Below are 27,591 nucleotides of genomic sequence, written 5' to 3'. Positions count from 1 at the left end.
AATTAAAAGGGCTGGGGATGTAGCTCAGTGGTTAAGCTCCCTGGTTTCAATCCCTAGTACAAAAAAAGAAAAAGAAAGAAAGAAAAAGAAACCCTTTTGCTATCAAAATGAGCAGAGATACAATGTGGTTTCTGGAAATGTCCTAATATCTCATATTTAAGAAAATTCAAGGCTAAGTTTCACTGATGATTAGAGAAGTCTAGGAAAAGATGGGCACAGGGGCACGGCAAATGCCTAGAATGCCTGCTACTCCAGAGAGTGGGCAGGAGAGTTACAAGTTGGTTGCCAGCCTCAGCAACTTAGCAAGATCCTATCCTATCTTTAAAAAAAAAAAAAGGTCCAAGAGAGAAGGGGGAAATTGAAATTTATTGAAGGCTTACTTTGTGTGTTAAGAGCTTTACAAACATTCATCTTCACAATGTCTTATGGATCAGGCAATTGAGGTTAAGTAACTTGCCCAAGGTCATGCAGCTAGAGGTGGCAGAGCTGAGAGGTCACCTAGATTTCTGGCTCTTCGTTGCCCACCTCATCACCCCATCACACAGGCACAGATTCCCCTCTACCTAAACACCCAGGACACATTTTTTTCCCTGACCAGAGTGCCCCTGAGAATCAGTCACTGTTGAGCTGGAGGGAGTTTATTAATTTTCCTCCTCCGATGCTGTAAGCAGGGGCATCCCCCTGACAGCCTGAATACCATGCAGCACAGGACAGAAGCTCTCCCAGTCCAAAGGGGCAGAAGCAAGCAGCAGGAGCCCCAAAGGCAGAGGGAAAGAGACACTTCTGGGGATATATAGCGGGTTTTGGGGTTTTTATTGTGTGTGTGTGTGTGTGTGTGCGCGCGCCAGCCAATGCAAGAGGGTGCTGGGGGCTGCTGGTCCCAACCAGCTGGTACCTGTGGCCCCAGTATTCATCTGGATCTGTTCAGTGTAACAGGAAACCCAGGTCAGAGCCCAGTCTCCCTGCTGCCCCCGTTGAGGCTGAGGCTGTGGGGGCGCGTCCCACGCTCCAGCCTCCTGCCAGACAGGAGGCGCCGCAGAGAGGAGCCAGAGCTCAGGTCACCACAGCTGCGGAGGTGGAGGCTTTCTCGGCCTGGCCGGCCCCATGGGCTCCGGGGCACCTGGAGAGGGACACGGGACAGGGCATCAGTATGGCTCAACCTGGTGCTTCAGGCTTTTCAGGGATCTTTCCTGGCTCCCCTCATGTCTACCTGCTTATGTCCATGAGCTCCAGTGCCCGTGGGGTCTGGGGATTTCCTGGACATCTGGAGGAAACGAGTGACCAGGCCCCGGCCTGGCCAGCTTCCTTTTAGGTCTCCCAGAGAGTGAGCAGGTGCAGGGCCTGAGGGGAGGGGAACCTTCTGGAAGGTGGGCACAGGGCGCCGTTTCTCAGCTGAGCGGGCACGCAGCAACTTGGGGGAAGGGCAGCGGGCGAGGCGGAAGAGGCAGGCTTCAGAGCAGAGCCCTGCAGAGAGGAGAAGAGACTGGGCTATGCGGGGAACAGAGAGGGCCAAACAGTCATCCCCTCATCCTCACCTCCCAGTTGCCAACCGCAGGCCTGACCTGTGTCTGCAGAGGAAACAGAGGCAGCTTCTTCCTCAAGCACTTTGGTATAAAGGTCCCTGAAGTCAGCTGGGGGAGGAACAAGGAGTAAATGAGAGCACTCTGTGGATACACCCACCACTTCCCCACTCTCCTGTGAGAACTCGAGCCCAGAGAGCTCCCATGGCTCCTATCTCCACATCCAATCAAGAGATCATCATCTCGGCCCACTTCTGCAAGAAACTAGATGGGACGGTGCACAAAGACCGGATGACAGTGTTGTTATTCGAGACTGCAGCACCTCATAGCAGAGTCATTCCTGAGCTAGTGCTGTTCACCTGCATCATCTGCCTTCTGAGTACTAACTAGGCCTAGTCCTGCTGAGCTTCCCAGATCAGACGAGAGTGAGTGCCTTCAGTGTGGCGTGGCCATAGGCCACTTCCTCTGTCTCCTTTCTCAGCCACTCCATAGCACTTCTGGTTGAGATACTGTGATTACACCTGTTTTACAGGTGAGAAACTGAGGTTTGTAGAGATTAGGTAAGCAGCCCAAACTTGGGAACCATGGAACTAGTCATTGATTCTCAGCTTTTTGGCTAAGACGAAGTGTAGTATCCATTCCAGTCAGCTTACTATCTGATATGTCCTCTATTTGAGGATAATATAGTAAATGGATTTGGGGATTAAGGAGATGGAATAGGAGCTTGCTCTGTCCACTCTGCACATCAACCTGGTATTGCAGTCCCTCTAGGAATGGTGCACCCCCTTCAGGGAGATTTAAAAATAACAACAAAAACAAGTACCAGCTGGGTGTGGTGGCATAATGTTCCCTGTAATACCAGCTACTGGGAAAGCTGAGGCAGGAGGGTCAAAAGCCCAAGACTAGCCTTGGTGATTAAGCAAGACCCGATTTCCAAATAAAATTTAAAAGGGGCTGGGAATGCAGCTCAAAACCAAAATGCTCCTGGGATCAATCCCCAGTACAAAAAACAAAACAAAACAAAACAGTCAGATGCTGGGGTGTAGCTGTGTGGTAGTGTGCTTGCTGGTGAGTTTGAGGCCCTGGGCTGGATCCCCACTACTGAGAGGGAAAAAATAAGGTTCTCCACTTTAGCCAAGAATCTGTGGAAGCTTTGTCCCTGGGGAGGGAGTACCAGAGAAGTGTACTGCAGCTGGCCTACCCACTGTGATCCCACCACTTGGGAGGTTGAGGCAGGAGGGTCACAAATTCAAGGCCAGCTTAGGCAATTTAGTGAGACCCTGTCTCAAAATTAGATAAAAGGGCCGGGGGGTGTAGCTCAGTGGTAAAGCATGCCTGGGCTCAACCCCGCGATACAGGGGGTGGGGGGAGTATTGCAAGAGCGTCCTTTCTTTTTCCGCAGGGACCTCAAAAGGTCCCAAGTCCTGGTGGGCATAATTGACCTTCAAATCCCAGTGCCTATCCTCCCCTCAATGGCAGAGATAGAAGGGAAGGCTCACCAGTGTCGCTGCAGGTGGTGATGCCCGGGTCGCTGTGGGACCGTGGCAGCAGCAGCGGTGGCGGGGGAGCCGGATGAGGAGGCCGGTGCCCCGGTGGGGTGAGGGAACCTGAGCTATCGCTGAAGCGGCGAGTGGGGGCTCGCGTGGGAGGGGCCGCTGCTGGGCGGCTGCCTCCCCGGGGGACCCGTCGTCTCAGCTCGGGGAAGCAGGGTCCCACCCAGGGTGGCCAGCCCTCCAGCCGGTGGCAGCTGCGGGCTGTGGTTGGGGCACCCAGGGCGGGTGGGGCCTCCGGGGCAGAGCAGGAATAGGAGCGGGCAGCCCGTGGGGGCCGCCGAGGCAGGGGGCTGTCCTCGAAGGGGCCTCGCAGGCCGCAGTCCAGGCTGAGGCAGTAGCCCGCGCGGCTGCGCTGAATGGAGCGGAAGAGCACGTAGTCGACGGAGCGCACGGAGCCCTGCAGCTCCAGCAGGCACGAGTCCTCTGAAGGGCTAGAGCCGCCCGGGAGGTCACCGATGGCTGACAGCACCAGGGACCCACTGTCCATGGACACTGTGGGCAGCAGGAGGCACTGATAGCACCAGGTGTCCGGACCCAGGCAGACAGTCCTCTTCTCCCGAGCCCAGCCTTCCAAGGGCCACTGTGCCTCCAGCGTTATCTCAGAGGAGACAGGTCCAGGGTTCCAAGAAGCCACAGCCCTCATTTATCCCTAAGTCAGCTCAGCCAGAGTCCCCTCCTTTTGCTCCCACCCAGCCATGCTGTCCTTGGCTGCCCTGCCCCTACCCACCCGTCTTGACTCTGCTCACCATCTACAATTGAGGCCACACGCTCACAGATACAGGAGCCATCATGAAGCTGAGGATCAAACAGAGTAGCCTGTAGAAGACACAAGGGCCAAGGGTCAGCCCCTCATGCTGGCATGGCCACTTCCATGCCCAGAAAGAGCTCTGGGAGAAGTAGATTCTGGACTAGCTTTGTCACTTTGTACAAGTCACTTAATTTAAGTGGGCCTCACTGTACTATAGAAATACAAGTTCCTAACCTACCCATCTCACCAGGCTCTAGGGAAGATCAAAGATGACAGTGGATGTGGTAGTGCTTAATGATCTTGAGAACTATTATTATCCTTAACCATCACCTACAACTTGCTCAGCTTACCAGGCTCTGTTCTTGGCTTCCCAGACTGCACCAAATCCTGCTCTCACCTGGCTGTCTCCTCGTAGTCCCATGACGGCCTCATAAGAAGGGGGGCAATCAGTAGGGTACAAAGGTACTGGACTGTCCATGGAGCCATTGTACGTGATGCTGGTAGGATAAGGAAGAGGATCAATGCCTGGAAAGTAACTCCTACTCCATGAAGATCCCTCCCCCACCAATCCAGGCCCAACCCCAGACCCCTTCCTCAGTTTTCCCAGCAGGACCTCACCTCTGTGCATCTGTTTCTGAGCTGCAGGTATACTCTGGAGGATAGTAGGGCGGTGGGGGCACAGGTGGTACAAATTCCTCCAAGTCCAGCATGGTGTGTAGGAGAGGGGCTGGAGGCGAGGATGTACAGGCCAGAGGCCCCAGGGGGCCTGAGACAGAGCGCTCAGGGGCCAGCTGCTGTGGAGCAAGCAAGTAGGTCAGTGAGCCTAGTTTCTGGGAATAACCTCTTTGGCCGGAATTCCTCACTACCTTGTTTTATGGTCCTGCCCCCTCCAAGAAACTCCACTTCAGGCTCCTCCCTTACCCACAAGAAGCTCCTTCTTAACCCTGCCCCCACCCTGAACCTCCACCTCTGGCCCTGCCCACCCAGAATTTTTTTTTTCCTTCCCAATTTCATGGTATTGCTATGGAACCCAGAGCCTGGCATGTACTAGGCAAGTGCTCTACCGCTAAGCTAGATCTCCAACCCTTTTTATTTTATTTTGAGACAAGGTCTTGCTGTGTTGCATAGGCTGGCCTTGAACTTGCAATCTTCCTGCCTCAGCCTCCCAGCTAGCTGGGACCACAGGAATGCCAGACGAAAATTCCTCCTCTTTATGGCCTCATTTCCAGAATCACCACCTGTTCTCCAGAATTGTCTTTTATTTTTCCCCATTTCCATCTAGGACCTTGTTGACTCCACCCCACCCAGGCTTGCACTCTAAAGCCCCCTCTTCTGGTCAGATAGGCATCAGGTACTTAACTCATTCCCATCTGTCCCCTTCACCCTCCCTTTGGCATCCTAAATATGCCTCCAATCATCATCATGCCCAGTGATCCATAGCTCCTAATACTCAGAAGCTAGACCTGTAGCCACTGTCCCATCAAGCCTGGTCTCACAAGCCCCTGATCTCACCATGCCTGCCTGGCCCTGGCCCTAGCTCCCCATTCACCGTATGCACGAGGTCCAGAGAGAAGATTTGGATGCAGCAGACAATAGCAGAGAGAGTACAGATTATGGCGGCACAAATGGTGAGCCCACAAACACTGAAGAGCAGATTCTGGGAAGGGAAGAGAAAGGGGAAGGGGAGTGAGGGCTTGGGGCGTGGTAAATCCCACAAATTCTCAGGGCTGGGGATGTAGCTCAGGAGAAGAGTGTTTGCCTAGCATACTCAAGGCCCTGGGTTTGATCCCCGGCACTGAAAAATTAGACATCCCAACTATTCTGGCCCTGTGAGAACCTCAGAAGGGGAGGCAAGAATGACACCCAGAAACACGGTAGAAGAAGGAACTGTGAGGGCTGGAGGAGTGGGGTGGCGTGCATGCTCACCTTGAGGGCACCTCGGGCTTCTTCACAAGTGGAGTTAGGGGCAACTTTCAGTTCCTGCCCTGACTCTGGACAGGGCCGAGGTAGGGGATCAGAGGGACAGCACACACAGACCTTTCCTTCCTGAGTAGGAGTGGGGAGGGTGAGGCAGCCTGAGTCAGGACAAACTCAGGTATCCTGCACACCTCCCCCAATCAGTGCCTCCTCAAATCTCACCATGGAGCAGTCTCGGAAGTCCCGGGCCAGCTGAGCATTTTTACAGGAGAGAACAGAGCCAGCCATGCTCAGCATGACACAGAGCACCGAAAGCAAGGAAAAGAAGGAGATCTGGGGAAAAAAGAGTGCCAACTCAGGTCTAGAACCTTCATGAGTACCCCTCTACCATGGATGGAGCCACTCCTTCACAGACACTTCATCCCTGCCTGGCACCAACTGGAGAGCCAATTCCCTTCCTGAGGGCATAAGTGGGCATCCCCTCTGGTGCTGGGCACCTGCCTCCCGGTGGGCATTGGACCCTGGCACCTACCACTAGAGTGAATGGCCGCTTCCAGGACACAATGCCAACCACCCCGGAGAACGCCAGCTGGGGACAGAGTGGGCACAGGCTCAGCCTGGCAGGGGAGGCACCTGGGTGAGCCCCTCGCCACAGGATGCACCCAGCCCTGCAAGGAGGGAAAGGACCAGGAGAGGGAGGAGAGGCGAGGATGTGGGCTTGCAGCTGGTGAGGAGGGGTGGGGCCCGAGGAGCCGCTCCCACCCAACCACTGTGCACCCAACTCACCGAGAATCCAGCCCAAGATGGGCAGGACCTCTTGATGCTCTCAGTGGTGGTGACAGAGGAGGCCACCATGCTGAAGGTTACCACCAGGATACCCAGGAGAACCTGGGCCAGCCCCAGCGTGAGAAGGGCCTGCAGCCAGGGTCGATGGAGGCGGAGGTGGGTGAGGCCCCGAGTGCTGGGACGGCTGGTTAGCGAGCGGCTGGAGTCACTAGGCGAGGGCATCATGCCTGCCGCCCGGTTGCTTGCACCTCGCTCGGCCCCCCCTGGCGCTTGGGAGCATCTCAGAGGCACCCAAGGCCGGGTTCTTTCTCCTCTCCACCCCCCTCGCTCTAGAGCCCGCCCCCTGGCTGGGTCCCCCGGGACATCGCCCAGGGACGCCAGCTGCTGGGGCGCCCACGGGAGGGGCGTCACGGAGGGACTTCGGGGTGCTCCCTCCCCACCACGGGCACAGGATGGGCACTGTGCCCGGGGCGGCAATGAGGGCGCGGGGGCACCGGCTCATCGCATCTCCCTAGGGAAGAGGGGCGCCGAGAAGGGCCGGTTCCAGAGAGAGGAGAGGGCGGCGGTCCGGAGCCCAGGAATGGGTGGCAGGAATGGGTGGGAAGGGTAAAGGCGAGGCGGGTAGAAGTCTAAAGAGGGGAGGGGTGGTCGCGGGGTGACTCTAGAGGCGCAGTCGGTACGCCCTCAGGATGTCCAGTAGGATCCAGGGCCGCCTGGTGGGGAGAGGCCGCGGTGCCGCTGTCTCCCGGGTCGCTTGTCCCGCTCCCATCCCCCCATGCTCCGCTCCCCCAGCTCGGCTGCAGCAGGTCGGACACTAGGGGCGGGGGATGGGGCTGGGGCCGGTGCCGGTGGAGGGGCGTGGCGCGCGGTGCACCCTGGGAACTGTAGTCAGGACCAGGAACCCGAGGAGGGGGGGGAGGCCGGCGGAGGCGGGCCCAGCCCCTGGCCGAGTCGCGAACGTGGTGCCCCACCCGGTCTCCCGGCTGCAGGCTGCGGCGTCCGCGGCTGACGGCGGCCTCTTCCCCAGTGTTCGTGGAGAGCGGGGAGCAGGCTCCCCGTGTTTCCGCGACTCCACGCCCCCGCCCTGCCCGGCCGACAACTCCCAGGGGACACGCAAGCCTTGAGGTTCCCGAGCGCGAAGGCTTCTGTTTCCCCCCAGTACCCTCCACTCTTTTTTTTTTTTTTTTTTTAGTTTTCGGCAGACACAACATCTTTGTTTCTATGTGGTGCTGAGGATCGAACCCGGGCCGCACGCATGCCAGGCGAGCGCACTACCGCTTGAGCCACATCCCCAGCCCGGTACCCTCCACTCTTTATAAGACTTAATTCCCATTAAAATTTCAGGAAACAGGTGAGTTCCAGTTCCACTTTCTTTTTATTTAAATAACCGAAGCGACAGCCTTGGCACAGCAGAGGGAAGCTGGGTTGGGGCGTGTGAGAGGGGGCAGCAGTGTGGCCTGATGGGGGGAAGGGCGAGCAGTGATAGGTCACAGTGGGCTCCCAGCACCCCCAAGTCAGGATCAGCAGTCATGGCCGTGGAATTGGGGGCACTATGGAGAAGCCATCAAGTAGTGATGTCTCCCCAAGTCCCAGAAACCTCAGGGATGGGGCTATGTCAGCTCCCTCAAGTGGCAGGGCCAGGGCATCCCAGTCAGGAGTCACGGGGCCCGGAAGGCATTTTCGGCAGCCCCTGCGGCTGCATTGGCAGCTGCGGTTCGCACCGCAGGGTTGGAGAAGACACCAGCAGCAAATTCTTGCTGGGCCTTCTGAAAACTGGCACCTGTGCGACGGTACAAGGAGTGGATCTGCAAGAAGAGGGCAGAGACATTTCAGCACAGTCCAGTCACTGCTGCCTTGCCCCACCTGACACCACCACCTCTCACCAGCCTGCTGTTCTGTTTTTTTTAAATATGATCATTTTATTTATTTATTTTTTTAGTTGTTAATGGACCTTTATTTATTTCTATGCGGTGCTGAGAACCAAACCCAGTTCCTCACACATGCTAGGCAAGAGCTCTAACACTGAGCCACAATCCCAGCCCCTGCTGTTCTTTCTTTTCCCTCTGGACTCTGACCCTCTCTCCCCACACACAAACTTGTACAGACACTCCCCCACATACATAAGGAGTCCATTAGTGGAGAACCCGCCCCTCAATCTGGCCTGCTCCCATTCCTCCTGTTCCAATAAGGCCCCTAGAGACCCCTGATCTCACCCTCCTGGCCCCACCTTCCACACAGCCCCTCACCCGTTTTAGCATCACAATTCCCAGCACAGCGATGCCAGTGAAGAGCAGGGCAACCAGCAGCATAAGCACAGCTACAGCTGTGTTGTTCTTCAGCACCACCAGAGCCGTGATCCAGCCACTGTAGGGGAGGCATGTGCCTGTAACAAGGGCTGCTCACATCTGGGTCTAAGTCCTCCCAGCTTCTCCACTCAGTTAGTCCTGACTTGTCCCACCCCACCCCTCCCATCAGCAGTCACTCCCCTGCCAGTCTGGCAGCATGCCGTGAACCACAATCCCCACTACATGCACTCTTCACATTTTAATTCCAATTTGTGAACCATTAGCTCTAGTTCTGCAAGTTCTTCTGAGCATCCTCCCTCCAAACAGATCCTACTCTGTTGAGGATGCTCTCTCCCCTCTTCATTGTTACATATTTCTCTTCTAGGGAGCCTTCTCAGATTGACCACACACAGACCTCTTCTCCTTAGTCTCTGCCTGTCTAGAGTTGTCTGGGTTCTACGTTAAATATGTCCTGTCTTTCTCATTAAACTAGAACCTCCCAAGGGAGAAATTTTTTCCAAACAACTTGTATCCCAGTATCCAGTGCTGGCTTGGTCTAGAGAATTAGAAGGGAGGATAAGAGTGGCTGGCAGCCTTACAGACCTGAACCCCCAACCTGGGATGCCAATGGCCTGGAGGACAAAGAGCACATTCTGGGCGAAGAAAATGAAGAAGAAAACGAAGAAATTGAATGAACTGTCACTCCTGCAAAGGGCGGGGGGTGGGGAAGATGGGGAGATTGGGAGAAAAATTAGAGCTGGAGAAGCTGATGGGGGGCCCATCCCAGGTCCCTAGTCACCCACTTACCGGAAAGCCTTGTACATGGGGCGGTACCAGCAGACGAAGGAGCAGGGAGTGAAAAGGAGGACCCAGAGCAGAGAAAGCCCAAAGCCGGAGCCATTGCTGGTCTCTACACAGAAGCTGGCCAGGCAGGCGAGGAAGTTCAGGAGAAGAGCCAGAGTGCTGCCTAAGGAGCAGGGGGACAGGGTAAAGGACAGGTCCTCCTGAACTGCAATGAAAGCTCCTTACACGCCCTCCCCATAACCCTCCCCAGGTCTGACAGTGTAAGGGAAGAAAGGCAGCTCCAGCTTTGGTGGAATCGGCTTCACAGCAATGGAATAAGCAAACCTCAATCATAAGCGATCCCCTGGCAAAGAATTTTTGTTTTTTCCTGGTGGTAGAACTGGGGATTGAACCCAGGGGCATATTACCACTGAGCTATGTCCACAGGCCTTTTTCAAATTTTATTTTGAGGAGCTGAGGGTTCAGTATGAGGTACTGAGTTTGATCCCTAGCCCCCCCCCCCCAACCAAAAAAAATAAATGACTAAATTAATTTTGAGACAAAGTCTCACTGAGTTATCCAGGCTGTCCTTGAACTTGCTATCCTCCTGCCTCAGCCTCCCAAGTAGCTGGTATTACAGATGTGCACCACGATGAATAAATTCTTTGCAAAGAATTCAGAACATATTGTGAAATGATACTGATCAGATTATGTTGTGTGTGAGTACAAAAATGGCATGGTAAATCCCACTATTATGTATAATTATAATGGGGAAAAAAAAGAATTCAGAATGCAGTCGATCATAGTAGTGCACATACAAAATCTCACCAACAAGAGAGGCTGAGGCAAGAGAATTCAGAGTTCAACTCCTCCATGCACGCTACATCAATGAGCACCTATTTATGCATGGGGGCAAAAAGAAATGGTGGGGATGAGAAAATACACTTACTAGCAAGCTGGTGAGTAGGTCTGAGTTTTAAATATAATTTTTTAAAAAGTAACCCAAGAAGATCCCTGGATAAATTACTTTATTTTCAAATATTGAGGTAAAATGAAACTTCTGGTTCTTGAGTAGACTCGAGGGCTTTAAAAAAAATCTACCCGTAACTTCCTCCAAAAAGGCATCTTAGTACTCACACATCCAGAGGTAGTACATGGTAGATACTGTCTTCTGAAATTCTTGGGGGATCTCCATGGAGATGTCCTGGAAAAAGCAGGGCTGAACTGGGCAAAAAGAGGGTAGCGGGGGCCAATTGTTCTGTCGAGCTGTAAGGCACAAAGAGAGCAAGAAGACCCCAGAAATGAAGCAGAGACCAATGAGGGAATCAGTTCCCCTTTCCTCCCTTCCCAAGTCCTCTGAATTCTGGGTCCAAGGAAACAAAGGGAGAGTGAGAAAAAACAACAGTAATAGCAAATGTTTATTATTATTTGCAACATCTGAGCATGGTGCTAAGCACTTTGCCAACAACTTTGTTTAACCCCCACAACAATTCTGTCAAAGAGATACAAATGTTACTCTCAATTTACAAATAAATAAATTGAAACACTCAAGATTAAGTACCCACCCAAGGGGTTAGGGGTGCAGCTCTGTGATGGGAATGCTCACCTAGCCAAGTGCATGGCATTGGGTTTAAGCCCCAATATCGGGGGGGGAGGGGGGGAAAGTAATTTGGCTAACAGGTCATGGCTAATATCCCTAAACCTCACACTCAGCAGTTTGACTATAGAGCTCATGCTCTTAAGTCTTTTTTTTTTTCTCCTTCCAAACTGTCAGAAGTTCTTCCTCACTTTACCAGGGACCCACTTACTGGCTGTGCCCCCCAGGGCAACATGCTGCAGCTCTCGCTCTCTGCGGTCCAACTCCTCTGCCTTCCGATTGAGCTCCTCCTGTTTCTTTAGCAGCTCAGCTGTGGCCGCTGCAGCCGAGGCCTGCCCAGCATGAGCAAGGGAGGTGTGAGTCCTGGAACCCAGGACTGGCGCTTCTCCCTGGCCCCCACCTGCATTCGCCCTCTTTACCTGAGTGCTGTAGGAACCATAGTTCTTGGGTTCAGTGGGGCTGAGCTTTCTTGAGGGCTGTACAGAGGGAGCTGAGGGTGGAGGCAATGGTGCAGGGGCAGGAGGCTCATAGGCTGGTGATGGCTGTTGAGGAAAAGATTTAATAGATCATCCAGTGTCTCATAACACAGGAACCTAGAATCAACTTGAAAACCTTAGAAGCAGAATTTATTACCTAAGAGCAACTCTTCTCTCAGTTGTTAGGAAGCTAGTTCTTGTGTTGAATTTATGTTAAAGGACTCTTTTATTACCTGCAGTAGTCCTGGTCACCCCTCACATCCAATTCCTTAACAATGACTGAAATCATTTTTTTTTTACACATCCACCCCCTGAACGACTCTTTTGTCGGGTATTTTTAAATTTATTTTTTGCAGTACTGGGAATTGAACCCAGGGGCGCTCTACCATTGAGCTACACCCTAACCCTTTTTATTTTGAGCCAGGGTTTAAATTGCCCAGTCTGTAATCCTGTCGCAGCCTCCTGAGTTGCTGGGATTACAGGCATGCTCCCCTGGGCCCAGCTCTCCCTTAACTTTTTGAACCCACCATTTTCTATTCTAGTAGGACAAACAGGATGATCTTCCTCATTCTTTGTCTTCTAATTGCAGTTTTTCTCAAGTCTGACATTCCCAATCTTGATTTACTTCAAGGAAGTCTCCCCAGGACTGACTTTTAGAACTCAAACCAGATTACTCCTTGGCCCTGGAGTCCCCAAGATTAGACATCCCACGGCTGACTGGTGTCTTCCCAGGAGCTGTGCTTCTTCCTTTCTCTGCATGCACGAATGTTCCCTGCACCTACACGACAGTGCTTATCATTACTCTTCCCTTTCTTGCCCTCCTGTGCTCTCCAATTGCTCACCTCCCGGGTCTCAAAAGGGTTGTAGACGTCAAGCGTGGCATACTGAGGGCTGGGTCGGTGCTGGATCACAGCTGGGTCCTGAAGGCAAAGACCTGGGCTTAGCTGGCACTCAGTGCCTCCGAGGGAACTCTTCGGGACCTCTCCTAAACTACCCGTGTCTCCCAGTACGGCTCGGTCGGAGGCACGGCTGGCCCAATACTAACTACCTTTAAGTTCATCACCCAAGACTGCCAATACCAGCCTCTTAGAGGGGCAGGGTCCGCCCCCCCCCAACAACAACAAGGGCTGACCGCTCTGGAGTCACCATCACCCCCACGTGGCGGCACCCCAAATCAAATGTCACGAGTGGGAACACAAGTTAGCTAGACCCGAAATAATCAGAAAGAATCAACCCGACCGGCCAAACGGGACCAGCGCAAATCACCTGAAAGGGGTTGTCAAGCTCTCCAGACTCGGCGAACGGGTTTCCGCCGTCTCTGCTCTGAGCCATTTTTGCAACCGCGGGCTCGACCGCCCCTGCCCTCCACGCCCCTACCGCGGAGGTAGCGGCGGCGGAGGCCCTTGGAGCTCCCTCCGCTCCTCTCGGTCCGCCTAGCTTCTCCGTGCACCGATTGGCTGAACCGACCGGAAGGATCGCCAGGATCCCCGCAGCAGCGACCGGCTGCGCCTGCGCCTTAGCCAAAATAAAAGACGGAAATACCTCACGTGACACTTCCAACACAGTCTGGGTAGCCAAGCACCGCCTCTTCCCCCACGTGATTTCCTCTTGCCAACGAACTACATTTCCCAGATGGCCTCACGTTGGGACGAGCCAGCCGGCGACGGGAGCCCAAGTTTTCAGTTTCTGGCTCTGTCCTGGAGTGCAGCCTGATGATCCAGTGAGCCCTCTTTCCCAACCTCATGACTCCAGATCAGAGAAGTGCCACCCTATAACCTCTCTCCATTTAGATCTGCAAGAAATGCTGTCCCACTCTTTACTACCATCCTGACACTAGGTGGACAAACTGGTGACCAGGCTTTATTTTAGAGGGTAAGATGGACTCCCTTCATACCCAAATTCAGAAAAGCTGCCAATTGTCTCATCCCTCCACCCCAGCATCCCCAAACCTCAAATTCCAGGGATGGGGGTCAGATGAAGCACGTCATTTTATTTCACAAAGACTGTACAAAATTCCTTATAAAACATGGGATAGGTGCCACCTGGTTACCTCACTCTGCCCCCTTCCAAATCCATGGAAGGGGGCAGGTGAAGGTAAGAAGAGTGTGGATGAACAGCATTATGTACAAGGCAAGGGTTGAAGTGATAAGTACAAGTTTTGTCATATTTACACTATTTCACATATTCACAGGTGTACAGGGAGCCAGGAGGGAATGAGTTCAGGCTCTTTAATCTTGTATAAAAAAGCACCAGTGTCCGAGACTGGACACCCACTACTATAAGAGATGCAGGGGTGCCCAGGTTCTGATCGTCACCGACTGATATCCCGACTGGAGTCCCACAACTTGGTGTTGGGTGGCTCAGCCCGAAGGCGGGTGAAGAAAGGATGCTGAAGGGCTTCACCCAAGGTCAATCGCTTAGCAGGTTCATACTCTAGCATGCTTTCAATCAGATCGAAGAGCTGGTGGTGGTCCTCTGCCTCTGAGGTAAGATACCGCTGGTGGAGGAGGGCAGGAAAAAGGTGAGACAGGAGAAATCCTGCCTCTTCTTCAAGGCCCTGCTTTTTAATCTTAGAGAAACATCTAAGGCCCTCCTTGGAACTGACTGGAATGCTTTTTTTTTCCCAGTGGGATGGAGGTACTGGGGATTGAATTTGGGGACAGTTGACCAGTGAACCACATCCCTAGCCCTATTGTGTATTTTATTAGAGACAGGGTCTCACTGAGTTGCTTGAGGCCTCAATAAGTTGCTGAGGCTGGCTTTGAACTCACAATCCTTCTGCCTCCACCTCCGGAGCTGCTGGGATTACAGGCATGGTGCACCCAGCCTGGAATGCTATCTTACATTGACCAAACTAAGACCAGCATTTCTGATATTACAGCTCCACCCACCATTCCACCAGCACAATTACTCCTTCATACTTTCTTTCTTTTGGAACTGGGGGTCGAATCCTGAGCTTTGTGAATGCAAGGCAGAACGCTTTGCTAAATCCCAGGCCTCCTTCTTACTCTCTTTCAGAGTTCTATTTGTAGATCCTTAAGGTCATGAATCTTCTTTAGCTCATTAAAATGTAAGCTCTTCAAATGGTAATTTATTCTTTTCTGTCTGACCTAAAGAATCTAAGACACTGTTTTGACATCTAGGTGTCAAGGTTATAATCTTCTTCCCTCCACAAAGCCACTCCTCTTATCTCACCTTTGTTGACCAATGGTGTCTTCTTTCAGCTTTCTTCCCTTCCTTTCCTAACCCTATGCTTGCAGAAATGCATTCTAGGGACAAACTACCTAAGAATTGACCTCTGGGTGATGGGCTCTATTTATCCCCTGCCTGGCTCACCCGCAGTGGTTTGCAGTTCTCACGAACATAGCGTCCAGCTGAAGTATTCTCATCCCAATCCAGGCGACCCCGGTAAAAATATTTCTGCTTTCTAAAGGGAAAGGGGAGGTTGAGGAACTCAGAAGGTTTTCCTTATTATAGGATTCTTAACTTATTTCCTCATTAAAGAGTAACTGGGGAAGGAAACGAGGGGGCATGGGGTTAGAAGTGATGGACATTATTATCCAAAGCACATGTATGAAGACACGAATTGGTGTGAATATGCTTTGTATACAACCAGAGAGATGAAAAATTGTGCTCTATATGTGTAATAAGAATTGTAATACAGTCTGCTGCCCATATATAAATTTAAAAAATAATTTAAAAAAAAGTGGGGAAAGGGGAGGTATCAAAAAAAATTGATATAAAATAGACCAATACTGAAAAGAGAAAATGAAAAGGGTTAAGCCCCTCCCACTCAAAGTTCACCTTGTCTTTCGGATCATCCGAGAAGGGATGGGACCCAGTATCCTTTCCATCATGGCTAGATGCTCTCTGTTGTCATGAGTCTAGGAAACAAAGGCAGAGCTAAGTAAGGGACTGACAAGGGGAAGCTGGCTGCCAGATAGACAGCAGACAACAAAATCAAGCAGAAGAATGCCAGGTAGTAGAGTAAGACCCCTTACCACTTACCTGAAAGAGGGTGAAGCCAACATAGTACTCGAAAATGATGCAGCCTATGCTCCACACATCACAAGGCTGTGACCAGCCCAACTCTGAGTGAGAGTGGGAAGGAAAAGATATTATGAGACTTAGAGGGCCCCGGCCCCACCACATCACCTCACACACCTGGATCGCCCTTGCCCTTACCAAGGATGACTTCTGGTGCCCGATAATGCCGAGTGGAGACAATGGTACTATGGTGCTCATGGTCAAAGGTGGCACTGCCAAAGTCTACCACCCGCACAGCAGTGCTTTTCACACTGCGTTCATCTCGCTTCTAGGAGCAAGGCAGAGAGTGAATGAACAACTATACTGCAAACCAGTGTTCTACCTCTATTCTCTAAGGTGCCTTAAAAAGTCAACTCTAGCAAATCAAAAAGCTGAGTCAGGGGCTGCAGTTGTAGCTCAGTGGTGGAGCACTTGCCTAGCATGTGCTAGGACCACATAAAACTAAATGGTATTGTGTCCATCTATAACTTAAAAAATTAGAAAAAAAGAAAAAAACTGAGACAGGAGGATCACAAATTCAAGGCCAGCCTGGGAAGCTTAGGGAGGCCCTAATATATTTATACTACACAAATATATTTGTGTTATGTATTACATAAGTTATATAAATTATATTTATATTATATATTTATATAAAATATAAAGCTAGGTGCAGCGGCACACATTTGCAATCTCAGTGTGTGGAGGCCAAAACAGAAGGATCCTGTGTTAGAGGATAGGCTCAGCAACTTATCAAAACCCTTTCTCAAAAATAAATAAATAGGTAGATAGATAGATGAGGGCCTGTGGCTGTGGCTCTGCGGTAGCATACTTGCCTGGCATGTGTGAGGCACTGGGTTTCTCAGCACCACATATAAATAAATAAAATAAAGGTCTATCAACAACTACAAAAATTATTTTTAGAAATTAATTTTAAAAAAGCATGTAGCTAAGAAATAAAGCACCCTGAGTTCAATCCACAGTACTGAAAATGTAAATAAATAAGTGGTCTGGGGATGTGGCTGAGTGGTAGAGTGCCCTGTCCCCAGGTTTAAAACCCAGTACCAGAAAACAAAAACCTAGACAACTATGGCATGCTACCACACACCACAGAAGATCTCCTGGTTTACTGAAGAACTTTTAAGAGTAAGGAAGCTGGCCATGGTGGGGTACACCTGTAATTCTGGCAGCTCGGGAAGTTGAGGCAGGAGGATCAAAAGTTTGGGGCCAGGGGCTGGGGTTGTAGCTCAGTGGTAGAGCACTTGCCCCACAAGTGTGGGGTACTGGGTTTGATCCTCAGCACCACATGAAAATACATGAACAAAGGTATTGTGTCCAACTACAATTAAAAAAAAAAAAAAGTTTGGGGCCACAGTACCCCTGGCATCAATCCCTATGAGCAGGAGGGGTGAGCCAGACACAGTAGTGCTGGCCTACAATTCCAGCTACATGGGAGGCTTAGGCAGAATACAAGTTTAATGCCAGCCTGGGCAATTCAGCAAGACTCTGTCACAAAATAAAAAAGGCTGGGAATAGCCCAGCAGTAGAGTACCATAAGGTTCAAACCCCAGTATGAGGAGGGAGAGAAAGATTGATTGATTATGGAGTGGCTGCAAGTCTGTATCAGAAGACTATACCCACATGATCGATACGTTGTTTTCCTGAAAATATGTAACATGTAGCAAAAGAGTCAAGAGATGGAGGGGCTGAGGCTAAGTGGTAGAGCGCTTGCCTAGCATGTGTGAGGCACTGGGTTTGATTCTCACACCACTAAATAAATAAAGGTCCATCAGAGATGGAGAGCTGCTTCTTCCTTTGTTTTTGTTTTATACTACAGATTTAACCCATGGGTTCTTTATCCCCAGGTTTTTTTTTTTTTTTTTTTTTTGAGACAGGGTCTTGCTAAATTGCTGAGGCCTTTAACTTTTGATCCTTCTACCTCAGCTTCCCACATGGCTGAGATTATAGGCCCGGGCCACCACGCCCAGCTATGGAGAGCTGCTTAAGCTCTGAGAGGTCTATCATCTCCAGTTAGTCCAGGGAGCTGAGCCTTCCTTCCTCACAGAAAAATATCTTAAAAAAACAACAAAAAAAGAGGGCATTTTCACTCTATTGGAAAGCCCTTTATCCAAGCTCTCTTCTAATTCAGGTCTTCTTAAATCTTTCCCTCCCTATTCTAGTACTCTAGTTTTACCCAGTTGGAGTCAAAGAGGAAAAAAATAAGGGAGGACAGAATGGGCTAAGCAAAGGCCAAGTGGGCCAGCCATCTACCTCCAAGGGCCAAGGACAGACCCTGTTCATCTTACCTTCTCTAGGTTGTAGGTGAGCTCATAGTCGGAATTCACAAACAGAATATTTTCAGGTTTGAGGTCCGTATGTGTCAGCTTGTTATCATGAAGGACTGCAGAGGAGAAGGGCAGGTCAGGCTTAGTTCAGGTGGCCAGAGCTAAGTGGCATCACCTGACCCCAAGCTGAGCACCCAGAGCAACGCTGGTGAGGAAGCAGATCCAGAATCACTATGGCTGTTTTCTGCTCTACAACTAAATGAAATGCCTGGTCTAAAAAGACCTATTCTTTCTAATGTATCTCAACTGATGGGGGAAAAAAAAAAAAAAGATGTTTTTTACGGGTGGTAGTTTTGTACTGAATCTGACATGTATAATATCTTGACATTTTGTGAACTCAATTTTGTGAAATTGTATGGCTGTGAACTCAGTGGAAATATGTATTTGTCTGGATTCCTTACCTGGCCCCTTAGCTGAATTATTCCACTTTCCCACTTGCTTTGCTATAACAAAGAATATCTCAATTTAGATGAATGTAAACCTCTAGCATAGAGTACATTGGTCTCTTTGTGTTTGCTAACAGTTTCCTAATGGGGGCGGGGGAAGGACATCCTCGAACACTTCAGCTTCAAAGGCTGTCTCCCAGCTCCTACTAGGCTGGGTGTGGAGAAAGTGATGGTGAAGACATAAATCTAGAAGTGATGTCAGAAGAAGATAGGCCAAGATGATAGTGAACAATAAAACTGTGGGTAATTGTGCTTTGACTGTTTAGGGGTTTGACCAGTCCACAAATGAGACAGAAGTGGTCCACTGGAGGGAGGGGCTGCCCCAGAGTCCACCTCAGCCCACCCCACTCACACTTGACGGCCTGGCACAGCTGGAAGGCCATGTGGCGCACTTGGTGGATGGGATAGGGCAGGTAGTTGTTGTCTTTGAGGAAATCGAAGGTGCTAAGGCCCAGAAGCTCAAAGGAGATACACATGTGGCCATGGTAGTCAAACCAGTCAAACATCTGGACACAGAGGCTGGGAAGAGAGATGGGGGAAGGGGAATGTCTGATGAGCTCCCGTCTGCCCACCACCCCTCCAAAAGGAAGGCCTATACAGTTGCTGATTCCATATAATTGTGTAAAAACATGCCAGCTAATATTAGCATAAAATTCAGTTCAGGTAGCAAAAGGCCTTTCTGGTAGACCCAGGAGGCACTACCTTCCAATCTTCCAAACGTTTTCCTACATTTTATTTATTTTTTGATACAAGGGATTGAACCCATGGGTGCTTCTGCCACTGAGCTACCCCTTTTTATTTTGAGACAGGGTCTTGCTAAGTTACCCAGGAGGGCCCCAAACTTGTAATCCTTCCTGCCTCAGCCTCCCAAGTCACTGGGATTATAGGTATGATGTACCCAACTCCCCAGAACTCCTGCCTTAAAAATTCTGAAACAGATCATGCTAAATTGACCACATCAACTTCAAACCTAAAATCTTCCTGCCTTAGCCTCCCCAATAGCTGACATTATAGGTGTGCACCACCCTGCCCAACTTCCTACAATATTTTAACTAGTTCAAAAACTATTCTATTTTTTTTGAAGAATTGTTGAGTGCCAAGCTCTAAACAGTGTGAACCCTGAATTATCAAATGGTCCCTTCTAAACCCCAGCCCCATCTATAAAATCCACTCAATATCAGCCACTCTTGCCCATGTTTATACCTATTGTCTTCTAACAGCTTTAATGTTCTTATTCTTAAAGCCTATAAATGTATGTGAAAATATTACTGTATAAGTGTGGCCTCATTAACATAGTTTAGGCATAAAAGCATAATTTTGGTCTTTTTCTTTTTTTTTTTTGATAGCTGGGAATCAAACCTAGTGCCTACCGACTAGGTAGACAAGTACTCTACCACTGAATTACACCCCCAGCTCAAAGCACTAATTCATTTTTTTTTTTTTTTTAAATATTTTTTTAGTTGTTGATGAACTTTTTTTTTATTTTATTTGCTTATTTATATGTGGTGCTAGGAATCGAACCCAGTGCCTCACACATATGAGGCAAGCGCTCTACCGCTGAGCTACAACTCCAGCCCCCACTAATTCATTTTTGATAGATATCGATGCTCAGTTCCAGGGTCATTTTCAGCGTGTATCTCTACAAAAGTCATCCTGGGATGAGGCCAAACTGCAAAGCACTCTTAACTGTCGTGAAAACAAGAGGAATGGATTAGAGAATGTCCCAAGCCCTGCCTACCCTGATGTCGTACTACTCTAAGATGATGAACACAAGATGAATGGATGGAAGGATCTACCCCTGCCTGCCTAACCCCAGCCTGGGAGTCTTCCCTATGCAGGGGGAGCCTCCCAGCCTCCCTCTACACTCCTCTGTTTGCTTACTTCTTGTTGTCAGGGTCCTTCTCATTGATTTTCTCCAGGACATTGATTTCAAGTCGAGCTGCTTCCTTATACTTTTCCACATTCTTAATGATCTTCAGGGCAACTCGAGCCCCACCCCTGTAGGTTGGCAGGGGGAGACTTTTGCTAGGTCCTTGAGAACATCTCAGATGCAATGGGGCTGTGTAGGGACTAAGAATTCCTGACTTTGGCTAATTAGCAAAAAAGTCCCAGGTAACCCCCACCATTTCTTTATGCCTAGGAACTGTGGTGTAGGAAGGGGCTGCCAGTTACCTGCGATGGTCAACACACTGAACAACTCGGCCAAAGGTCCCCTCTCCTAAGGTGCTTACAATTTCATCTGAAATAAAAGACAGCAGGGTCGGGGAGAGGGAGGGAGAGAAGGTGGGGGAGAATGAGTTGAACTGGAAGGAAAAAGGGTATAGCAACCTGGGGTGAGATGAAGGAAGGGGAACAGATACAGATGATCACAGGGGATGAAACCCCTGCATGATTCCCACCACCTTTAACCCAGGGGCCATGAGAGCTGGGAGTGGACAACAGAGGTCAATTCTCAACAGCAACTCAAACCACCCAGATGAACAACACCACGGAGAAAAGGCAAAGAGGCTGTGACTTGGGTTGGCTTGGGACGTTAGGATGGCTATGGGACCAATACAGGCTATAGGATTGTTACGATTTGGCTTGTACATCGCTCTTGTAGCCAGTCCCCGACGTGGTAGATGAGGTGGCCCTCAGCGTCGTCCTCTACACTCTTGGCTCTCCGGCTGCTGTGCTGCTGTCGGGGGGCGGGGGGGGTCGGAGCAAGCCAGGTGTCGGAGCGGGGGCCGGAGGGAGACGGGGTGGGTGGTGGAGGGGTCACCGGTCACAGGCGCCCAGCCATGGGGGACAGACGATGATGGGGGACAGTGGAAGGGAACACGTCAGATGCAGTAAGGCGGATTGGTGTGAGAAGAGAGAGCGGCGTACAATCCCAAGTCCCCAAACCCAAAACGGGAACTGGGAGAGGCATGGGCAGAGCAGAGAAGTGATGTCGTTGCCAATGTCACCCACAACCCCATGGTCTACACAATACCCTTCTGGGTGGGCACAGGTCTCTAACCCCTTGCCCCCACCCAAGCTTGCCTCCTGAGGGGGCCTAAGAGCCCAGGGCTTGGGGGAAAAAGGCAGTTCACAAGGAAGGTCCCTATCAAAGAATGGAAGCCTCTGGGACAGAAGAGTTGCTCCAACACAATAAGCCCCACATGCCAGGGAGGGCACTGGAGTTCACAAAGGCTCAATGCCCATCCATTTGCAAAGTAGATTCTGGGGCCCTTCAAGAGTCGGAGAGCTTCCAAGGGGGTAGGCAGACTCAATGCCCACATTAGTGTTCATGCCCCAATGCTCAGCTGAGATCAAGGATACTTCTAACTTACCAGGGTCCCAGAGGGCCTGAAGAAGAGTAGGGAGAGGAAGGGCCTGGGATGACACTCACCGAAGATGAACGGCTGAAAGTTCGGCTGCGTCTCCTCCGCCGCCTGTGTTTCCTTCGGCTGCTGCGCTGGCTGCGGTAGCTGCTATTCTCCCGATGATACTCGTAGGAATGCCGATAGTCTGTGTCATAGTAGGCCTCTCCCCGATCCCGGCTGTAGTCATTGCGCCTGTAGCTGCCACAGTATCGCCGGTCGTATACCCTCCGGTCGGATGAATGGTCATCATAGCTGCTGTTGGACAACATATCCCCATTAGGTGCATCTGTTCAAGCCCTGCCATGCCATAGACAAGGACATGCCTCAAGGAGGACAAAGAGTAATGCCAGAAAAATTGCTCTCAGGCACTTAAGAGTCACTCTGAGAGGATCAAAGACCAGAGAAGTAAGATGAGGAAGCAGAAGATTAACAACTGCATGTTACCATGACCTCTGAAAAGGAATCTGCAGTACCACTCCCTCTCCTCCTCTCCAGTGACAGAACTGAAGAAAGAACCAGTTCTTTCTTGCTCATTTCTGACTAAAATCCAGCTTTGCTCTAAACCATTTCTGTTTAAACACTAAATTATTAACAGCATGCAGGCCTAACTTTCTCCGAACTTTCTCATTAGCTACCTCCAGCTCATAATCCTTTACACATACTTCCCTCTACCTGAACACAATTATCCCGTTTGACTCCTACTTGCACTATACACAGGATCAGATGTCACTTTCTTGGAAAGTTTCCCCTGGACTACCTAGCCTGCCGCCTCAGTTCAACCAAACCTACCAGGTACATCCTGAGTCCCCAAGTTAGTACTTTCTCTCTCTCTCTTTTGGTACCAGAAATTGAACTCAGGAGCACTTAACCACTGAGCCACATCCCCAGCCCTTTTCTGTATTGAATCTGAGTTGTTTAGCACCTTGCTAAGTTACTGAGGCTGGCTGTGAACCCATGATCCTCCTGCCTCCACCTCTCAAGCCACTGCGATTACAGGTATGCTGAACTGTACCCAGCCAAGTTAGTACTTTCTCTACAATAACACTTTTTGATCTGTGTGTAGTACTGAGGATTGAACCCCAGGCCCTTACATATACTAGACAAGCAATCTACCACTGAGCTATATCCCCAATCCTTTCTATTTTTAAATTTTGAGATGGGGTCTTGCTAAGTGACCAAAGCCAGCCTCAAGCATGTGATCCCCCTGCTCAGACTCCCGAGTTGCTGGGATTACAGGCATGTGCCCAGCCAGGATAATACTCTTAACATTGTGGTACAAATGGCTCATTTTGTTATCCATCTTTTTTTGATGTTGCTGTTGTTGGGTGCAGGGGATTAAACTTATGGCCTCACTTATGGTAGGTAAGAGCTCTACCACTGGGCCAAAACTCCCTCTATCCCTTCTTCTCCACCTTGAACATCGCCTTCAGCCAGCTGCTTATAGCACAATGCCCTTAGCAAGTAATCAATAAACATTTGTTGAACAAACAAATAAGCAAGTAAACTAGAATCAGTTTCTCCTCCTGAGGCTTCACCTCCGTGAACGAACATGGTAGCTATCCTCCCGCCGGCGTCGCCGTGTCCGGTCACTACTACTTGACCAGGAACGACTTCTTCGTCGCTTATGTTTTCGGCTCCGATAGTGTTCATGGTAACTCCCCCTGCTACCTCGCTCTGAGGAATGGTACCTTCGGGGATGAGGCATCTGAAAGGGATTGAAAAATGGAAATAACAGGGAATGCTCTGGGTTTTTAGAAGTCTCCTCCAAGGACTGGTTGTTCCAAAGATGTGATGCTGTTTTTTGTTATTTCTATCTTCTTCTTTTTTTAATATATGTTTATTTTTTTTAGGTGTAGATGGACACAACACAATGCCTTCATTTTTATGTGGTGCTGAGGATCGAACCCAGGTCCCACCTGTGCTAGGCAAGTGCTCTACCACTGAGCCACAATCCCAGCCTCTAATTCTATCTTCTTTTATTTACCACTCACAACTTCCTTAATCTTCCTAACAATTTGTCCTTCTTGGAAGATACATTCACCTATTAATTTTGGTAAAATACTCTAGAAAGTCCCCTCAGTTCAAATGCTCTACCCTGATTTACTTCACGGATCCACAAAGACCTTCAAGTCTGAGCCACAACTTATTATAGGTAAGTGTGTAGCTGATAGAGACTGCCACAGTCCATTCCTGCTGTGACTAAAATACACAAGTGTGCTATCCTGTGTTCCTCACAAGTTAACAGAATAAAACTTTAGTTTACAGTTATATTTTACAGTCATTAAAAGTAAATCTTAAAAAAAAAAAAAAAAGTATATCTTATCTCACCAACTAGACTATCAGTGTTCCAAGGGCAGGAATGCAATTTTCCAGAACTCTACATACAGCAGGCAAACACCAAACACTGCCAAGTTCTAAGAATCTGGCCCCTTGAACTATCTTAATCACCTCTCACATCTCTGGTGAAATCCCTTGTGAGAGGTTTTAATAAAGTAGGCCCAAATTACATTCAGTTTTCTGTCTGGCCCCTCCCATCTTATGCTTAGAAGTAGGCAAAAACTTGTTTTTAATTAATATCAGCACTACTTGGATGAGAATGGCCACTTTCCAGTTAATGAAATTGGAATGGTATGGTTCAAAAATCCTTTCTTTCTCAAGGGAAAAAAAAAAAAAAAGAGAGAGAATCACTGTCAAAATCCAGGAAGGCAATAGCAGAACAGAATGAAAACAGCCCAAGAACAGAAGTCGGATGGGGGCTGGGAGGATCAGGTGTGCAAAAGGTTTAAGGACTCCAACATCTGGCTCCCATTCTGGGCCACTTCTTGCCAACCTCCTCAAAATGAGGAGGTTGATATTTGATGCATTCTTGGCCTAAAGCGACTGGCAGGAAACCAAGAAGATGGAAGCACAAGCTTCTCCCAGGTAATCCAACCTTGATTAGCATAGCTACATAAATGCCATCTCACCCCATAATACTGCCATTAAAATCCCTCACAGGCCTTCCCCCGCAAAGCTTCTCTAGCTTACGTTTCTCAACTTCTAAACCTTTTCACTCATAAAACCCATAACTAACTCCTAGAGTGAAACTCTTCCTGCATGCTTCAAGTGATACTTCTCTGGCTTCGATTGGACCCATTGGTCCAACTTTGATATTAAGCTCTATTGCATCTCTGGAACCACTCCAATCCTTACCCATCACTCCTCCTACTTTGCCTCCTTCCAACTTTCCCATAGGTTTTTCCGGGTACCGGCCGACCTCCTTTCCCATTTCCCTACTGCACCGATTCGCAGATCGCAACCCTCCTCTTCTCTTCATCTCGCCCCCGTTCCTTGCCCCCAATCCAATCCTACCCCAGTCCGCCCCGCAGTCGCCATCTTTCCGCGCGGCCCCGAGGTCCGCCAACCCGCGCGCTCACCGTTCTGGCGGCGAGGCCCGTGCGCTTGTCCCACAGGAAGTCCGTGATGGCGGCGGCACTGCGGCCGGAGTCCCGGCACCCCCGCGGCGACGAAGTGCGGCTCCACCCCCCCAACCCGGGACCCTGGGACCTCCCGCCCCGTTCCCGGGCTCCGCTCCAGTCCCGCCCGCCCCGGTTCGTCCCCGCCCCCAAGATCCGCTCGGCGCCGCTCGCACCGCCCCCGCCCAGGGCCCGATCCCAGCTCGGTCTCCGGCCCTGGCCTCTCCGCTCCGCCGCCGCCACTGTGAGCGAGCACGCACGCACGCACGCACGCACGTCCTGCGTCGCTTCCCAGCGACCCCCCTCAGCTCCGCCCCCAGGGCCGCGCGCGCCACCACGTGCTCGGCTGCTCGCGGACGTCGGTCTGTCAGAGCCCGGGAGGTGCTGGAGGCGGAAGTTCCTGGAAGCCGGGAGGGACTCGGGGCGCGCTGGGCGTGTACCTGGTTCGCTCTGCCCCGCCTCTTGTCCTCTCCTATTCCTCCGCCCTCCTGTCCTTTCCCGTCACGTCTGTGGCTTACTTATTTAGCTTAGGAGGTTGAAAGGATTGTATTTATAGGGTGTCGCTGTTCGGCAGACCTGACTCTGGTGAGACTTGGTGGTGAGGTCTGACTCTTCAGCAGAGCCAAAAAAATATCCATTTCTTATAGCAGTTTCACTACCCAACCACATCTTTTGTCCTGAACGAAAGTTAAGCACTTGTGGGGCAGGTGCATGGCTGGGGAGGAAAGGGGAGAACCCAGTGCCAAAAAAGCGGGAGGCGTGTTAGCGGGGGAGATCACTTGAAAACTCTCATATGCTTTACATAATATGTAAGAAGTATAAATTTACTGAATCTTTAAAAATAACAGGCAGGAGAAAGACTTTAAGGCAAAGTGGACAATTAGAGACACTGCAGAGGAATTGAGAAATGGTCAGAAAGGAAAATTGGAAGGGAAATAAAATAACTTGAGAAATTAAGTCAGGGAATATCAGAGTGAAGCTAGGTGGAAGATCGTCAGAGATGATGGAGATTAAATCGGTTAAAAAATAGGAGAAATTCCGTGACATAGAAAAGAGGGGGAGTGAAAGAATTGGAAAGGAGTGAAGATTTCAGTCTTGCACACTTTCCTAGATCGTTCATTCATTCAACAAACACTTAATGGGTGTCCTCTCTATGTCCAGCTTTTTACCAGGCATAAGTCTCCTGTACTCCAGGATTTCAACATATAAAGGAGATGAGACTGTCTTATAAACTTATATTGTCAACCCTGTAACAAGAGCTGTTATAAAAAGTGATGCCCTGACTCCAGTAAGAAATCTCTAGACTAGACTCTAGGGAAAGGAGTTGGAAATCTGTTTCTAGGTTTCCTAAAAGAGATGAGATCTCAACTGTTGGAAAGTGAATTGGAGGAGAATATCAGGCAGAGAAAATGTTTGCAAGGACCTGGAGACAAGGCAGAACAATACATTTCAGCATTATTGCAGTCCTGGCTTTCAAGATAGGGACTATCAGAAGAGAGTTGAAACTAGGTCCAAATTTTGCAGTTCCTGGTAAATTATGCTAAAGAGCTTCAATGCAGTCCTAAAATGGGGAAGTTTGAAGGACTTTACAGCTACATTTGGATTTTAGAAGAATGACTGGCAGGGCTGGGGGTGTAGTTCAATGGCAGAGCCTAGTATGCCTGGGTTCAGTCCCCAGCACCAGAGAGAGATAGAGATATGAAAGGAAGAATTTGAGATATTCAGGAATTTATACCCTTTAACATCACAGCACTGAAATTTACCTGTTCATTGGTCTGTCCTTGAGCCCAGATAAGCATGGCTTTATAATATGGCTAAGAGTCCCTAAAGAGTTGCATTTGGTGAAGGTTGGCAGAATCAGGAAATATACTAAGGGTAGCAGCTTGGAGGAGCTCAGAAAGCAGGAATAAGCGTAAGGAGAAAGATGAAAGAAGACAAATCAGGATTGGAGACCCACGGGCGAGGATGGGCAAGAAGAACCTGAAAAGCCATTTCCCACTTCTTCCATTGGCCCCCAACCCTTCGCCTACCCGCAAAACCCAGGACCGGTTTTCCCGCCACTTGCAGGCGGCTCCACCTCCCGGACTCTCAGTGGCTAAAAGCCTGTCAACTCTAGGCCACGCCCTCTCCTTGGCTCGGGCTGTGCTTCGCCGCCTTCTGCTCCGACCCTTGGAGGGCCGCTTTCGGATTGCTAAGCCACACCCACCTCTGAGTCCCCCCAGGACGCGGGCATCATTGGTCCCACCCCCGTCCGCTCCACCGGGTCTTCGCGCAGCCCTCGCCAGGGGGCGCAGCGCCACCCCGCCCGCC

At 50.2% G+C, this 27,591-nt stretch overlaps 3 protein-coding genes, 1 long non-coding RNA gene and 1 other non-coding gene across 10 annotated transcripts; 2 read left to right on the top strand and 3 right to left on the bottom strand.

Moving 5' to 3' along the window:
* Positions 1-347: 347 nt before the first annotated feature.
* Positions 348-7,358, bottom strand: Entrep3 (endosomal transmembrane epsin interactor 3). Of its 3 annotated transcripts, none has more exons than XM_046421776.2 (12): positions 6,525-7,358; positions 6,271-6,327; positions 5,961-6,071; positions 5,748-5,867; positions 5,371-5,478; positions 4,440-4,615; positions 4,219-4,318; positions 3,820-3,889; positions 3,020-3,565; positions 1,563-1,631; positions 1,211-1,464; positions 348-1,120 (listed from the first exon to the last, which is right to left on the bottom strand). In XM_046421776.2, the coding sequence occupies exons 1-12, from the start codon at positions 6,747-6,749 to the stop codon at positions 947-949; spliced, it is 2,010 nt and encodes a 669-aa protein (XP_046277732.1). In that variant the 5' UTR covers positions 6,750-7,358; the 3' UTR covers positions 348-946. The 3 variants fall into 3 exon arrangements, with proteins under 3 accessions (XP_046277732.1, XP_046277733.1, XP_046277734.1); XM_046421777.2 differs by having other exon boundaries at positions 4,440-4,612; XM_046421778.1 differs by having other exon boundaries at positions 6,271-6,406; positions 6,525-6,621.
* Positions 2,117-2,307, top strand: LOC124077572 (U2 spliceosomal RNA). The gene has a single exon (XR_006846659.1). It is a non-coding gene; the product is annotated as a U2 spliceosomal RNA (small nuclear RNA).
* On the top strand, positions 6,541-7,879 carry LOC131423297 (uncharacterized). The gene is made up of 2 exons (XR_009224650.1): positions 6,541-6,680; positions 7,717-7,879. It is a non-coding gene; the product is annotated as an uncharacterized LOC131423297 (long non-coding RNA).
* Position 7,880: 1 nt separating this feature from the next.
* Scamp3 (secretory carrier membrane protein 3) lies at positions 7,881-13,144 on the bottom strand. The gene is made up of 9 exons (XM_046421575.2): positions 12,932-13,144; positions 12,508-12,585; positions 11,609-11,731; positions 11,401-11,521; positions 10,730-10,858; positions 9,617-9,776; positions 9,413-9,514; positions 8,771-8,888; positions 7,881-8,329 (listed from the first exon to the last, which is right to left on the bottom strand). The coding sequence occupies exons 1-9, from the start codon at positions 12,995-12,997 to the stop codon at positions 8,183-8,185; spliced, it is 1,044 nt and encodes a 347-aa protein (XP_046277531.1). The 5' UTR covers positions 12,998-13,144; the 3' UTR covers positions 7,881-8,182.
* A 491-nt stretch (positions 13,145-13,635) lies between these two features.
* On the bottom strand, positions 13,636-25,401 carry Clk2 (CDC like kinase 2). 4 transcript variants are annotated; one of them, XM_046421571.2, is made up of 13 exons: positions 25,243-25,401; positions 23,362-23,531; positions 21,853-22,081; positions 21,069-21,156; positions 20,652-20,718; positions 20,361-20,477; positions 18,832-18,998; positions 17,995-18,089; positions 15,851-15,980; positions 15,674-15,756; positions 15,470-15,549; positions 15,002-15,092; positions 13,636-14,162 (listed from the first exon to the last, which is right to left on the bottom strand). In XM_046421571.2, exons 2-13 carry the CDS (start codon positions 23,529-23,531, stop codon positions 13,977-13,979), a joined length of 1,503 nt encoding a protein of 500 aa, XP_046277527.1. In that variant the 5' UTR covers positions 25,243-25,401; the 3' UTR covers positions 13,636-13,976. The 4 variants fall into 4 exon arrangements, with proteins under 4 accessions (XP_046277527.1, XP_046277528.1, XP_046277529.1 ...); XM_046421572.2 differs by having other exon boundaries at positions 21,069-21,153; XM_046421573.2 differs by having other exon boundaries at positions 21,853-22,078.
* Between the last annotated feature and the right edge of the window lie 2,190 nt (positions 25,402-27,591).

The sequence above is a fragment of the Marmota monax genome, unplaced genomic scaffold (assembly GCF_021218885.2).
Source record: "Marmota monax isolate L192 unplaced genomic scaffold, Marmota_monax_Labrador192_F-V1.1 WCK01_AAM20220418_F8-fsc00108, whole genome shotgun sequence".
NCBI lineage: Eukaryota > Metazoa > Chordata > Mammalia > Rodentia > Sciuridae > Marmota > Marmota monax.
The sequence above is the reverse complement of the archived record's forward strand: the minus strand, read 5'-3'. Positions and strand labels throughout refer to the sequence as shown.